General features: G+C 43.7%; 1 protein-coding gene across 7 annotated transcripts in view; it reads left to right on the top strand.

The window, feature by feature from the left end:
• The window catches only part of LOC139390500 (fibroblast growth factor 13-like), a 203,752-nt gene that overhangs the window by 162,039 nt on the left and 26,230 nt on the right, over window positions 1-15,483 (top strand). For all 7 annotated transcript variants that reach the window (XM_071137638.1, XM_071137633.1, XM_071137635.1 and 4 more), the window contains 2 exons: window positions 2,739-2,849; window positions 13,235-13,338. In XM_071137638.1, the coding sequence (XP_070993739.1) occupies window positions 2,739-2,849; window positions 13,235-13,338 (215 nt within the window). The remainder of the gene's footprint in view (window positions 1-2,738; window positions 2,850-13,234; window positions 13,339-15,483) is intronic.

Raw genomic sequence — 15,483 nt, 5'->3', positions numbered from 1 at the left:
CATGTATTAAACTTTATATTTGGGGATTTCAAAACCAACCGCAAAAACTTCCAGGGACATTTCCTGTACAGACAGACGGTCTGTATTTCAGAGTAGTGCTCTAACAAAAAACTGATAAGGCATCCCGACAGACCTCTCAGTCCCTGAATGGCCCATGCAGTATAGTCTGCCAAGGTGTGATTCATGTAGTTAGTGAAGGCTTAGCCACTGCAGCTTACAGGGCCCAGACAGAACCTCATCCACAACCAGAACCAGACATCCAGAACCAAACATCCACAACCAGAGTATACAGTGAAACAGACCAGCTTGCTTTTGACCGTTAGCTGTGCTACATAGCAGCACTACCTTACGGCTGGTTCTCTGTGATGTTTACAAAGCTACATGAGCCGTGGCCCCTGGTTAATGACCATCGCTGAGGTTTGCTGAGCGTGACTCAGCCCTGTGCTTTCAGACCTAAATGAGCTCCAGTTAATTCCTCTCCCATCAAGTTCACAGGCTGGTTCAGGCTGTTTTGTAAGTGCATTATGCAGGTGGGGGTGAAGTGGAGGAGATTGGGGGTATGTTGATCAGGGGGCTGGGGCTAAGCTACCCTGCAGTGTTCCCTCAGAACTGGACCCATACCATGATACCAGTCAGTACCCTCTTTCATCCCACCTCATCCCCCTCTTCCACCTCCCTGAGGCAGAACTGTGCAGTCGGGAGGGGACGGGGATAGGGAGTGTGTGGTTTACGTAACACATGTGTGGAGCCTCGGCAGAAGCAAGATACTTTTCTGCTGCGGCTATGCGAGTGTGTTTGTGTATGGATGTGTTTGGGTGTGTCAGTGAGTGTGTGAGTAGAGATCCCCGAGTCTCCTGGTAGAAAAAGCCGCCCACTGATTTCACCTTATGACGCCATTCTCTGTCTCCGATACGTTGTTTCCTTGTGATGTAACACCTTGTGAATGTGTGTTTTGAATGTAGCACGGGAATTTACAAATCAAGAAGTCTCCAATGCAATTTTCTCCTCCAATCCACATATTTTCATTCAATGCATTTTAAGCAACGTTGAAGAAATGCTCTTTATGTCTTGTTACAGGAACCCAGATGGCTACCCAGCATCACACCCAGTTTACTTATCATTAGTGGACTGGCATTTTGGCGTAAATCTCTGCCTTTGAAAAGACGTCAGCCTCCTGATGTATCAGTCTTAAAAGGTTCCTATAGTAGGGAGCCACTGGTGGGAAAAAAAATAGCCAAAGCATGAGTACTGGCCAGGTGGTAACCTTTGTGAGGGTAGTAATGGCAGTATTGAAAGGTAAAGCAGATGAAAGAGAGGATGAAAGGTGTGGTAAATGACGATAAAGGACAGTCCTCTAGGGAAGGGAGCACGGGGAAGGGATAGCTCTTAGCGGAACATGACACACCAAAATGTCAAGCTTGTGTCTTCATAGGCACTTCCAGGTTTTCTTTTTTTATATAAGATATAGGCCACCGCCTTCCCAACTAAAATCTCTTTAGATGGAGTTTGAACTACTGACTTTGTTAATCCATTGGCTAGCAGAATTTGTACTTTGTAATGTAGTTGTCCCAGAACATTTCTTTGGATGGCATAGATGGACGGAATTTTTCCCCCACAATACATGGCCATCCATTACACCATAGAAAGTTGTATACCCCATATTTAAAACACAGCATTTTCACTAGGGAACAAACATACATAATATGGACAGTTAGCATTTTAAAAAATCAATCAGTGCTTATCCTGGATAAATATTGACTCTTACTGTCAAGCACCTGCTCTCCATGTAATCCTCTCATTTTCAGCCACAGGCCCCTTTGGAATAAACCCAGACTTCCTTTCTAGTCTCCCTAGTCCTTCCCTGTTCCTGTGTGTGGTAGAGATAGGAACTGTTTGCTCATACGCCGGTATCCATGGCTTGATCTTCTAGACGTAGGCAGAGATGTGTTTGCGCTGGTCCCTTGAGCCTTTGGAGAGCTGAGAATGTGGCAAACGCTGGGCCTATTGGGAGCAGGACTGGGGGGACTGGTTAGTTACTTACACAATAAGGCCCGGGGGGGTGTGGTATATGGCCAATATACCACGCCTAAGGGCTATTCTGATGCACAACGCAAAGCAGAGTGCCTGGCTATAGCCCTTAGCCGTGGTATATTGGCCATATTCCACAAATCCCTGAGGTGCTTTATTGTTATTATAAACTGGTTACCAACATAATAAGAGCATTAAAAATAAATGTTTTGTCATACCCGTGCTATACGGTCTGACATACCACGGCTGTCATCCAATCAGAAGTTTATAATGTAGTTTATAACCTAGCGTGCCAGGTTTATAGGATTACAGAATATCTTGTTATAAGATACATGGCTGGTGGATGGGTGAACAAGGTTCCTGTGTGGGCACAGCTCTAGTATCATCACACCCTACCCCAGTCCATTTTGGAGAGGGTGCACAAAACTGAACTGAAACCAGCATCTTGATTATACAACAACATCAGCATCTTGATTATACAACAACATCAGCATCTTGATTATACAACAACATCAGCATCTTGATTATACAACAACATCAGCATCTTGATTATACAACAACATCAGCATCTTGATTATACAACAACATCAGCATCTTGATGCATTTCATCTTTCTCCAGGAATGAGACAAGCCTTGATGCAGGATCAGTGCCTGTCTCCAATCTCACACTCCCCCTCTTCTCCCTCCTCCCTCTGTCCCCCTCTCCTCAGAACCCCAGTTGAAGGGGATTGTGACGAAGCTGTACAGTCGACAGGGCTTCCACCTGCAGCTGCAGGCCGATGGCACCATCGACGGGACGAAGGAGGAGGACAATGGCTACAGTAAGTCTCCTCTGCTCGGCTGGCACCAGGGACATATTCATTAAGGCAGTGGTTCCCAAACGGGGCTTAAAATGTATCATTATAATAAATCAAATAGAATGGTTTTATATAAATAATTCTAGCAACAACAGATTAAACGACTTTGTCCGAGGGGTCGGTGGAACAAGTTAAGAAGGTACAATACAATATTATTAATCTACAATATAGGCTACCCTTAGATGTACCGCAGGGTCTGGGAGGCACACAGGGATCCACAGTACTTCATCAATGATAACTTTTTTAACTCAGTACTTCTTGTATTCCCCCCCCCCCAAATGGGTTCGAACATAAATGCACTGTAATCTAAGCTTTCAAACTGAAAAACGGCCCCATTGGAAAATGTGTAGAATTGCAGGAAATGATCTTGAAACCTGCACATTTTCTCTCCAATATGAAGAGGGAGGGCTTTAAAATGTTATTTCCCAGGGCCTGAGACTTGGTAAGTCTTGCCATGTGCTGCAGCAGTCATAATTAAACTCCTTGTAAATGCTATTTTTATAGCACTCTAAAGTCAGAATTCTGTACTGATTTTGAGGGGGTCCCTGATGAATTTACAATCACAAAAGGGGTCCCCGACACCAAAAAGTTTGGGAACCCCTGCATTTTGCAACGGAAGACGAAAACAAGTATTCTTTTTATTGGACAAGTTCAGGTAGTCCCTTCCTTTTTCAGACCGTTTTGTTCCGTGGGTGTCTAATGAATACTACGTTGTCCATCAACCTAACCCATCTACTCCATGCTGATTCCAGACCATCATATTTCCCATGTACATAAACCCGGTCATCAGTTAACTGTGCGTCAACACAGTAAACAGTCTATTGGCACAGTAATGAACATCAAATGAACACTTCCTGGCTGATTCTGTTTCAAAGAGGAAGCACAGCTTTGATCTGTACATTCTGCATACTGTTCTAAGTTGTGGCTGAATTTCTTTCTCGCTCGGATCACATTTGAGATCTCTCCACTGCTACACATTTACTGCGTATCTCATACAGATAGACCTACACTGACTGTACAAAACATTAAGAACACCTGCTCTTTCCATGTCATAGACTGACCAGGTGAATCCAGGTGAAAGCTATGATCCCTTATTGATGTCACTTGCTAAATCCACTTCACTCAGTGTAGATGAAGGGCAGGAGACAGGTTAAAGAATGATTTTTTTGTATGTGTGTGGGGTGAATGGGCAAGACAAAAGATGTATGTGCCTTTGAACGGGATATGGTAGTAGGTGCCAGGCGCACCGGTTTGTGTCAAGAACTGCAACGCTGTTGGGGTTTTCACTCTCAACAGTTTCCTGTGTGTATCAAGAATGGTCCACCACCCAAAGGACATCCAGCCAACTTGACACAACCGTGGGAAGTATTGGAGTCAACATGGGCCAGCATCCCTGTGGAATGCATTCAACACCAAGTAGAGGCCATGCCCTGATGAATTGAGGCTGTTCTGAGGGCAAAAGGGAAGGGGGGTTCCTAATGTTTTGTAAACTTAGTGTATTTGGTTCAGTCTATTTGTATCCCTCATCAGAATGAAAATCCCAAATTATCCCTTCCTCATATTTTCCAAAGCCTTTGAGATGTGTAAAACAAACAACAGAATAGGAAGTGTCTTACAGCAGTGATATGCAGCATTATATTGTGTTTAGGGAGATCAGTCCAGTGGCTGATTGGCTTTTTTCATCTGTTACAGACCTTAGTAACACCAGGCTTTCGGTAATCCACACAGTATTGATCATTCAGTACCAGTACTCCCACTGCTCAGGGTGCTAAGTTCTACAATGGGCTGATTAAAGTAGAGATAGGTAGCAAAACGAGAGCATACATCCACCAGGCACAAACACAATCCAACACATGTGAATAGATAGATATTAGATAGATGTACAGACTGATGGAGAGTCCCAGGGTTTTCTGTGCAGCCTGTTAAGAGATGCTCTCATCCTGATCACCGCACAGTAACTATTGACTGACAGCTGCTTCCTGCTTTGTAATTGCTGGCGAACGGTATTGGATGTCATATACTGTTGTGACGTTATGACGCTCGTCAGTAAAAACATTGCATTAAGAGGTAATTGACTGATGTCGCTATAGGAACACAAGTCCCACCCTGTTCTGATAATACCTATACTAGAGTTGCCTTGGCAGAGTGGTAGGTAGACTATTAACAGCCCCAGAGCGCTATTCCCTAGGCGTTGGCGCGACTCGGAAGTGCCCGCCCTGTGCCTCATGGTGCCGCGTGGTTCGTCGTCAGGGCACTAATGTAATACCTGCGGCTGCCCGGATCACCATCACCCCGAAACTAATCGAATGTGGCATTCTGTGAGAGTGTAAATTAGCCCCGACTATATTCAATTAGTCACTTAAGCCAGATGACACTTCTATCACACAAATGAACACCCGTTCTGTGCAGCCTCCGTGTCAGTCGGAGCAATAACAGGCTCGGTAATCGTCTGGTTTTATTATGTTGCCGTTGCGGAGAGGAGAGGGGGAGGGATTAGGGAGGAGGGAGATATGAATAACATAGAAGGGAGGGAGCCTACTTAGAGAAGAGAGAATGAACACAACACACACCAACCACTCCCCACTCCCATGTCTCCTAGAGCTGGTTAGATAGAGCTGTTAACAGTTACAGTCCTATTGAGATACGTTATGTAACACTTGGAAGAGAAAAATGATAGAGCTGGCTGAATAAGAACGGGAGAAAAGTGAAGCCGTTTGCACCGGTCCAAAAATAGCGTTGTTAGGCGCTGGGTGCTCTTGTCTCCATGGTGACGGGAGCGCAGTCCTCTCTGAGCTATGGTGTCTTGTGATGGTGGGAGAGGAGCTACTCAAATGCTAGTGCACACACGCACACGCGCACACACACAAGCATTCTAACATTGCTGAGGTAGCACTCATGAATATACAGCAGTGTTCGTTGATGTTTTTTGAAACTTTTGTTTACCAAATCCAGAGCAGCCCAACTTTTGCTATAGCTGGGCAGGTCATTTTTTGGGCATGGAATTATTTGAGATATCTGGAGGATATTTTTTACTTTTGAAGTACTTTTTAAAAATCAGACAGACTTCATTAGATAGGCAACATTCTGAACCATTATGCAAAGTATCGTCCAGCGCACACCAAATAATTTCCAAGTTTCCAAAGAAGGAGCACCGATTCAAGACATTCTCAAAGGCGATTCACCCACCTCCTTCTTGCTGTCATAATGCTGCTTAAGTCCGGTTATACCCTTAAACTAAGATTCACACACATTGATCTAATTGGCTAATCAAGGCGTGGGGTTGGGAAGCTTTTGTCACCAGGTACATTTGAATCTGTTAGTTTGTCCCTCCTCTCTCTGTATGTTGAGCAGTAATATTTATGCTGACGATCTGAGCTCTGCTTTGTTCCTTCATAATCATCTCCTATATGTATGGTTCTCAGACCACAGTACAGAGGGTTTGAAGTGGAACAATACCATAATATGTAGTCACGTGTAGAACCTAGTTAGTCTCTTACCAGGACTGGGCATGTGTTTTACTGTTATGTTCGTGTTGAACCTCAGGTGTTCTGTGAGATACAAGTAATTGAGTTTCCCCTCTCGAAAATCCCAGGCGGCCGATTGGCTGGTAATCCCCCTGAAATGAAGTTTACCGCAGCTGTGTCTGTGTGTGGGTCTCAGCACGCAGCCAACAGACAAAGAGAGGGAAAAGGAGAGAGAGGGGAGAGAGAAAAATATTAAGCAGATAGGTCCATGTAGTCAGATGAGCTGCAGCAGAAATAGATGGAGAGAGAGAGAGATGGGAAGGGGTAGAGCGAGCATTATTAAGTGGAGAGAACCCGTCGTGCTGCAGGGGGATGAGCTGTAGCAGGAATGTGGTCGCCTATACCATGAATGTAATGGAATCCTGTCTATTCCCATACTGATACTTTCAACAACAAAAACACTTTAGCTACATCAACAACAGCAAAAAACATACCGACATGACCCACAAAGTACTTCCACCTACATGAAACTCAGTTATCCACATAGATCCTCTGAAAATAGCAAGACACCTGCTTGTTGAACACCTCATTCCAAAATCATGGGCATTAATATGGAGTTGAACCCCCCTTTGCTGCTATAACAACCCCCACTCTTCTGGGAAGGCTTTCCACTAGATGCTGGAATATTGCTGCTGAGACTTACTTCTATTCAGCAACAAGACCATTAGTGAGGTCGAGCACTGATGTTGGGCGATTAGGCCTGGCTCGCAGTCGGCTTTCCAATTCATTCAAGGTGTTCGATGGGGTTGAGGTTTGGGCTCTGTGCAGGCCAGTCAATTTCTTCCAAACCGATCTCAACCAACCATTTCTGTATGGACCTCGCTTTCTGCACGGGAGCATTGTCATACTGAAACAGGAAAGGGCCTTCCCCAACTGTTGCCAGAGTTGGAAAGAGGGAATCATCTAGAATGTCATTGTATGCTGTAGTGTTAAGATTTCCCTTCACTGGAACTAAGGGGCTTAGTCCGAACCATGAACAACAGCCCCAGACCATTATTCCTCCTCCACCAAACTTTACAGTTGGCACTATGGTAGCGTTCTGCTGGCACCCGACAAACTCAGATATGTCGGATACCGAGATATACCTGGATATACAGCCCAAAACCACTCCCTTTTCCGGGATAAATAACTGTGAGAAACCAGTAAATGAAAATAAATGATTTATATGAAATGGAACTGGAACAGAAATGGAACTGTTAAATGATATGGGATGTCTAAATGTGGCGTCTCTACGGCCTCTGCATGATGAATCATCAACCCTCATGGTGGGGACAGACAGCCCATCTCAGTATGGAGTGCAGTTCACAATGCATGGAGACCTACAGTATCATCTCATCACGGTAACTTTGTTTCTTGTGACAGGTAGGCCTGCATTTGCTGCAGCATAGGCTATGCTACAGTAATATACAGTTTGAATGCGTGTGTAATTTACCCATCTCCACCTGACTTTCGGGGTCACCTTATTTCTTAATTGTAAAGATACCTATATTTTTTGATTGCAGCTGCAGTGTTTTAAAACCGCCTGCCACTCGAATATCGTTGCTTTAAATCAGTGCACATGGGAGCACTCTCTCGCAGTCTTTCTCTCTCTCCATCAACTCCATTCAAATTGAATCCAAAACAGCTAATCCTGTTCTAGATTGATAGATTGCCTTATATATAGATGTCCTACCTCTTTCAGGTAATATATTCAATGCGGTATTAGCCTTATATTTAGCTAATTAATGATGAGTTATGCATAATAAGCTTTAACTTATAGACTCTGTCTCTTATGCAGTACGCAAGCAACTGTGCTCCACTGGCCTCTCTCCTTAAAAAACGCTCCTTAGCTCTTGGAGTCCCATGCAAGAAAAATGTTTTGAATTATTTTTTATCATTTCTTCTACCAATAGACTATTCGAAGAGGGGCGCAAGCTCTTGTTTGCGAAATGTTAAATACAGCAGGCCAATACAACTCATGTGTAGTTTGAAAGAAGAGCGAATGCGTGATGGCGGTAGGCTAAATCAGTTAATTATTCTGGCCCATAACCATTCAATCTTCGTGAAGAGAAGTGAAAGCCTTCTGCATCTAAGTCTAGTCCCATATCATTCAAGGAAGTCATTGTATTGAGGAAGATATGGACAATGAAACTCATTTTGTTTAACTGTTGAAAGTGAGAAGGAATGAAGCAACAATAGAGAGAGAAGGAAATAGGCTAATAACATTGTCAGTCGACACATATAATTAATTATACAAATAAGCCCTATTATATGTCCAAAGTCAAATCAAATTCGCTAGCCTGTACTTGTAACTTTGTAGGCCGCATATGCTGCACCCGAGTCACATATTCTCTCCCTGCTTTATCATGCAGCATAATACAATACAGTATTGTAAAACAGTTCGCACAAAATATTAGCCTACTGGAGCTAGTTTCATTTATTTACCCAAGAGAGCATATAGCTAGCTATATCTATGGGCTTTTATTTTTCTGTAATGTACAGTAGCCTATATCATGTATGTATTGGATAACGGCACAATAATTTGTTTTTTTGGGGGCTTGGGCTCATTAAATGTCTTTAAGGCTCATAAACTTTTGTTATTAACCAAATACTTATTTTCCACCATAATTTGCAAATAAATTCATAAAAAATCCTACAATGTGATTTTCTGGATTTTTTTCATTTTGTCTGTCATAGTTGAAGTGTACCTATGATGAAAATTACAGGCCTCTCTCATCATTTTAAGTGGGAGAACTTCCACAATTGGTGGCTGACTAAATACTTTTTTGCCCCACTGTATATAGTGTAGCTAGCTGATCCCAGATCAGTTATCTCTGTTTACAAGGCAGCAGATGTTGCTCAGGGTGGAAGGCTCCAGTGGGACTGGGATCAGCCAAGGTCTGCAGGGGAAGAGAGGATGGAGGAGAAGAGAGATGAAAGAGAGGAGAGGAAGGAGGAGACGAGAGATGGAGGGAGGAGAGGAGGACAGGAGAGCAGAGGGTGAATTTACGGAATCATTCTGCAGTACTACCTCTACAGTGGGTTGGAGTAGCTTTTTACTTGATGAAATCCCTACTCCTCTTCTATTGTTCACCATGGAAGACTGGGGAAACACAGAAGCTGTCTTAGTGTTAAAGTCAGGGGAGAGAGTCCATCACAGCTGGACTGCTTACATGGGCTTCCTCTCTGGAGGGAGGAAGTAGTTAGAGAGGATCTGTGGTGAGACCCCTGTGTGGTTGTTCCTAGCACCTAAGTCCTTGAACCTGTCAGTAAACTAAGAGTGAAAGGGAGAAGCAGAGGACCAGTGCTGATGACAAACACATATCAATGCTGATGTTGAAAAGAGAGAACTTTGTCTCTTCACCTTAAATATTCTCTCTTGTTCTTATGTCGCTGGCATCCTATCTGCTCCATATAGACAGGTGTGTGTGTGTGTGTGTGTGTGTGTGTGTGTGTGTGTGTGTGTGTGTGTGTGTGTGTGTGTGTGTGTGTGTGTGTGTGTGTGTGTCCTTATATTCCTGTGTGATTATGTAAATCCCCACACACAGAGATGTGCCTGTCTTTATCCCATAGCCCAGAGTGACCCTGTCCTCTGTTACCAGAGGGCATGCATGTGGCAGCACTGTGTGCAATTAGTGCCAGCCAGGATAGAAGAGGAGGGGGCAGGACACAGCAGCAAAGCCACTGTTTGGCTCTGATGTTAGCGTAACTCTAAGAATGCAGTTACAATACATAACGGCAGTAGTTACAATAACATCTTTACAGTTACAATAGGACATAACGGCAGTAGTTACAATAACATCTTTACAGTTACAATAGGACATAACGGCAGTAGTTACAATAACAGCTTTACAGTTACAATAACAGCTTCACAGTTACAATAGGACATAACGGCAGTAGTTACAATAACAGCTTCACAGTTACAATATGACATAACGGCAGTAGTTACAATAACAGCTTTACAGTTACAAAAGGACATAACGGCAGTAGCTACAATAACAGCTTTACAGTTACAAAAGGACATAACGGCAGTAGCTACAATAACAGCTTTACAGTTACAATAGGACATAACGGCAGTAGCTACAATAACAGCTTTACAGTTACAATAGGACATAACGGCAGTAGTTACAATAACAGCTTCACAGTTACAATAGGACATAACAGCAGTAGCTACAATAACAGCTTCACAGTTACAATAGGACATAACGGCAGTAGCTACAATAACAGCTTCACAGTTACAATAGGACATAACGGCAGTAGTTACAATAACAGCTTCACAGTTACAATAGGACATAACGGCAGTAGTTACAATAACAGCTTTACAGTTACAATAGGACATAACGGCAGTAGCTACAATAACAGCTTTACAGTTACAATAGGACATAACGGCAGTAGCTACAATAACAGCTTTACAGTTACAATAGGACATAACGGCAGTAGTTACAATAACAGCTTCACAGTTACAATAGGACATAACGGCAGTAGCTACAATAACAGCTTCACAGTTACAATAGGACATAACGGCAGTAGCTACAATAACAGCTTTACAGTTACAATAGGACATAACGGCAGTAGTTACAATAACAGCTTTACAGTTACAATAGGACATAACTGCAGTAGTTACAATAACAGCTTTACAGTTACAATAGGACATACCGGCAGTAGTTACAATAACATCTTTACAGTTACAATAGGACATAACGGCAGTAGTTACAATAACAGCTTCACAGTTACAATAGGACATAACGACAGTAGCTACAATAACAGCTTCACAGTTACAATAGGACATAACGGCAGTAGTTACAATAACAGCTTCACAGTTACAATAGGACATAACGGCAGTAGTTACAATAACATCTTTACAGTTACAATAGGACATAACGGCAGTAGTTACAATAACAGCTTTACAGTTACAATAGGACATAACGGCAGTAGTTACAATAACATCTTTACAGTTTCAATAGGACATAACGGCAGTAGTTACAATAACAGCTTTACAGTTACAATAGGACATAACGGCAGTAGTTACAATAACAGCTTTACAGTTACAATAGGACATAATGGCAGTAGTTACAATAACAGCTTTGCAGTTACAATAGGACATAACGGCAGTAGCTACAATAACAGCTTCACAGTTACAATAGGACATAACGGCAGTAGCTACAATAACAGCTTCACAGTTACAATAGGACATAACGGCAGTAGCTGATATAACGGCAGTAGTTACAATAACAGCTTTGCAGTTACAATAGGACATAACAGCAGTAGTTACAATAACAGCTTTGCAGTTACAATAGGACATAACGGCAGTAGTTACAATAACAGCTTTACAGTTACAATAGGACATAACGGCAGTAGTTACAATAACAGCTTTACAGTTACAATAGGACATAACGGCAGTAGTTACAATAACATCTTTACAGTTACAATAGGACATAACGGCAGTAGTTACAATAACAGCTTTACAGTTACAATAGGACATAACGGCAGTATTTACAATAACAGCTTTACAGTTACAATAGGACATAATTAGCAGTAGTTACAATAACAGCTTTACAGTTACAATAGGACATAACGGCAGTAGTTACAATAACATCTTTACAGTTACAATAGGACATAACGGCAGTAGTTACAATAACATCTTTACAGTTACAATAGGACATAACGGCAGTAGTTACAATAACAGCTTTACAGTTACAATAGGACATAATGGCAGTAGTTACAATAATATCTTTACAGTTACAATAGGACATAACGGCAGTAGTTACAATAACAGCTTAACTTTGAGAGAAAGAGCACAAATCACTGTCTCTGTATGCCTTTTTTCAGTGAGCGTGAGCGATGATTATTTATTCATTTTTAGCATTATTTAACCTATTTAAGGCTACATCATTTGCCTCTCTCGACCGCTGCTCACGCTATGAAAACCCCCTCTCTGTTCCGGAGTTCAGGAGCAGACCTCTGTGGTGGCGGGCTGCCTCTCTCTCCCTTAGCGTATGAATGCAGGGGAGATTGTGGCCAGGGGAGATTGTCAGCTTTTGGCTAGCACAGTGACAGTAGGATAAAGGTGTGAGCGGTTTGGCATATGAGGGTAGAGCCGGGTGGAAAGAGGTCTCTGTTCAGCCTGCTAAGCTAAGCAGTACTGTAGCTAACTCCGTAGAGGAGACTGGATCTGAGTGAAAGGATGTGGTTGGCAGGAATAGTGCGGGCAGAAGTCTTAGCTTAATGTATCATTCTCTACTTAGATTAGCTCTGCTCCTGGGGGCCTCCCGAGTGGCGCATCGGTCTAATGCACTGCACCGCAATGCTAGCTGCATTACTACAGATCCTGGTTCGATGCCGGGCTGTTTTACAGCAGGCCACGGACGGTAGACCCATGGGCGACGCACAATTGGCCCAGCATCATCCGGGTTAAGGGAGGGCTTGGCCGGCTGGGATGTCCTCGTCAGATCGCTCTAGTGACTCCTGTGGTGGGCCGGGCACAGTGCACGCTGACACGATCGCCAGGTGTACAGTGTTTCCTCCAACAGAGTGGTGTGGCTGGCTCCCGGGTTAAGTGGACATTGTGTCAAGAAGCAGTGAGGCTTGGCGTGGTTGTGTTTCGGAGGACGTACGGCTCTCGACCTTTGCCTCTCCCGAGTCAGTACGGGAGTTGCTACCTGCTGGTGTTTAGTCACCCTAGATGCCCCCTCAAGCAGGAAAACTCAGACCGAGGCATGGCTTCACTAAATTATATTTCCTGGTGGATAAACAGTGTGCATACTCTCTTCTTCACAAGATATTAGACATGTTTTCCCCTCCATTTGTTGACAGGATTGTGAGTAACTCTATCTTTCTCCTCCCCAGCCATATTCAACCTCATTCCAGTGGGGCTTCGAGTGGTGGCCATCCAGGGAGTTCAGACCAAGCTCTACCTGGCCATGAACAGCGAGGGCTTCCTGTACACATCAGTAAGTCTCCCCAACCTTCCACACACACACACACACACACACACACACACACACACACACACACACACACACACACACACACACACACACACACACACACACACACACAGGGCTAACCTCTCCTTGCAGCAGATGTCTCACATCTTTCCTAACCTCACAATCATTAAGAGCTACCTACAAGGAATATTGCTTCCTTCCTTCCTCCCTTCTACTTTCTGGCACAGCCACATACCCATTTGCGGTGCAAAGTCAATGCTACATCATGATCACAGTGCATGTGGAATACTGAGCTTTCACCATAATGACATGTTTCCTAACAGGTGTCCCCAGTTGTTTACCATCTGTGCCCAGCCCTGCCTCTCTCACCAGGTGGCTAGAGTGGGTGTGTTAGCATGGGGCCTGGCTGGCAGCATGATTTGTGGTGGCGGGGGTGATGAGTGTGTATGCCTGCTAATGTGTGCGCGAGAATGTGAGTGTGTGTGCGCACTGGTAGTGATGAGGGTGGTGGTGGAGAAGAGTGTGTTTGTTTCTTTGTTTATGTGTGTGTGTTGGTTCGGCCCTGTGCCCTTGTCCCTGCCCCCATGCCTGCGTCTGACCTTCTGGGCTGTACGGAGCTGAAATGCCGCTGTTCTGGCAGCAGTCCGCATTACTATGGTGACATGAACAGCTGGAAGAAACAGATGCAGTATGTGGGCTGAGAGAGAGAGAGAGAGAGAGAGAGAGAGAGAGAGAGAGAGAGAGAGAGAGAGAGAGAGAGAGAGAGAGAGAGAGAGAGAGAGAGAGAGAGAGAGAGAGAGAGAGAGAGAGAGAGAGAGAGAGAGAGAGAGAGAGAGAGAGAGAGAGAGAGAGAGAGAGATGTTGACTATATCTACCTATCTAACCTAATTATATCAGGCATATCTGATATAATTCAGTGCCATTAAAAAGCTGAAGGATTTATAAACAGGAGGCCATTGAAATATATGGCTCTGGCAGCAAGGCTCCACATCTTTGATTAAATGTGCAAAGTTATGAATAATTCAGTTCCCATGCAGACCAAAAAATATCCCTTTCCCTCTGCCTCCTCACAAAATGTCACCATCGTAGCACAGGGTGGCGGACTGGCCGTGACTGGGGAGAATGACAAGGATGCCCATGAACCCTGAGAGGAGGGGAGCGTGCACGAGCAGTCACAAACACACGCAGACACATGCGCGCAAACACACACACACACACTGAGTGACAGATAGCCCACATGGTCACACCAGGAGGGATGTGTGATGTACAGTGCATTATGGGGCATTGTGTGTAGATTGATGACGAAAAAAACGATGTAATCCTTAGAATAAGGCTGTAACGTAACAAAATGTGAAAAAAGTCAAGGAGTGTGAATACTTTCTGATTGCAGTGTATTTATGATAATAGTCTAGGCACTGACCATCCTGCATGATGGAGATGAAGACATGCTCACATAACTGCAAGTCAAATACTTAAAGCCCCAAAAGAGCAATCATGGCCAAGTTAAGACGCTTAGAGTCAAAAAGAAAGGACTCTTTTGGTGAGCCAGCTGGCTAGAAGTCAGATGACATGCTTGGAAAAAAGCTAACAACATGTTCCCTGAAAAGTTAAACCTCATATAATCCAATGAAAACTCTTCAAAAGTCTCCAGTTTTCAGTTATCAACTACAAGTTTAGTATCCGTTCTCCATGGTCCAGGGCTTCTTGGCCATAAACAGCCCTTGGCCGGGATTCAATCCGATTGCAGCTTGTTGGCAATGCACCATTTAAATGTGGTCTTCAGGAACATTGCCTTTAAAAGCTGCATTGTCAACCAAAAAATCAAAATGAATTCCATCCCTTGTCTCAATAAGTCTGATCAGACTGTCGTTATGGGCCATAATAGAGCAGAATGAACCTTAAAGCCTGTGTGTAATTACTATACATTATAAAGACCATTATCACAGGGTTGAAACATATTTGCCGGGATCGAGAAAGCGGAGAAAGCCTGAGGGGAAAACAGAGACATAATACAAATAACCCCCCCCCCCCCCCCAATTGTTAACAACAGTCCTCTACCCGTGCTCTGTTCCCTCTGAGTGACTTTAATGATATGAACACCGCTGCCTGTAATTAAAACGTATGCGCTGAGCTGCTGCTTTAATAGAA

Source organism: Oncorhynchus clarkii, chromosome 31 (genome assembly GCF_045791955.1).
Source record: "Oncorhynchus clarkii lewisi isolate Uvic-CL-2024 chromosome 31, UVic_Ocla_1.0, whole genome shotgun sequence".
Taxonomy (NCBI): domain Eukaryota; kingdom Metazoa; phylum Chordata; class Actinopteri; order Salmoniformes; family Salmonidae; genus Oncorhynchus; species Oncorhynchus clarkii.
Note: the sequence above shows the minus strand (reverse complement) of the source record. Positions and strands in the feature narration are given on the sequence as shown.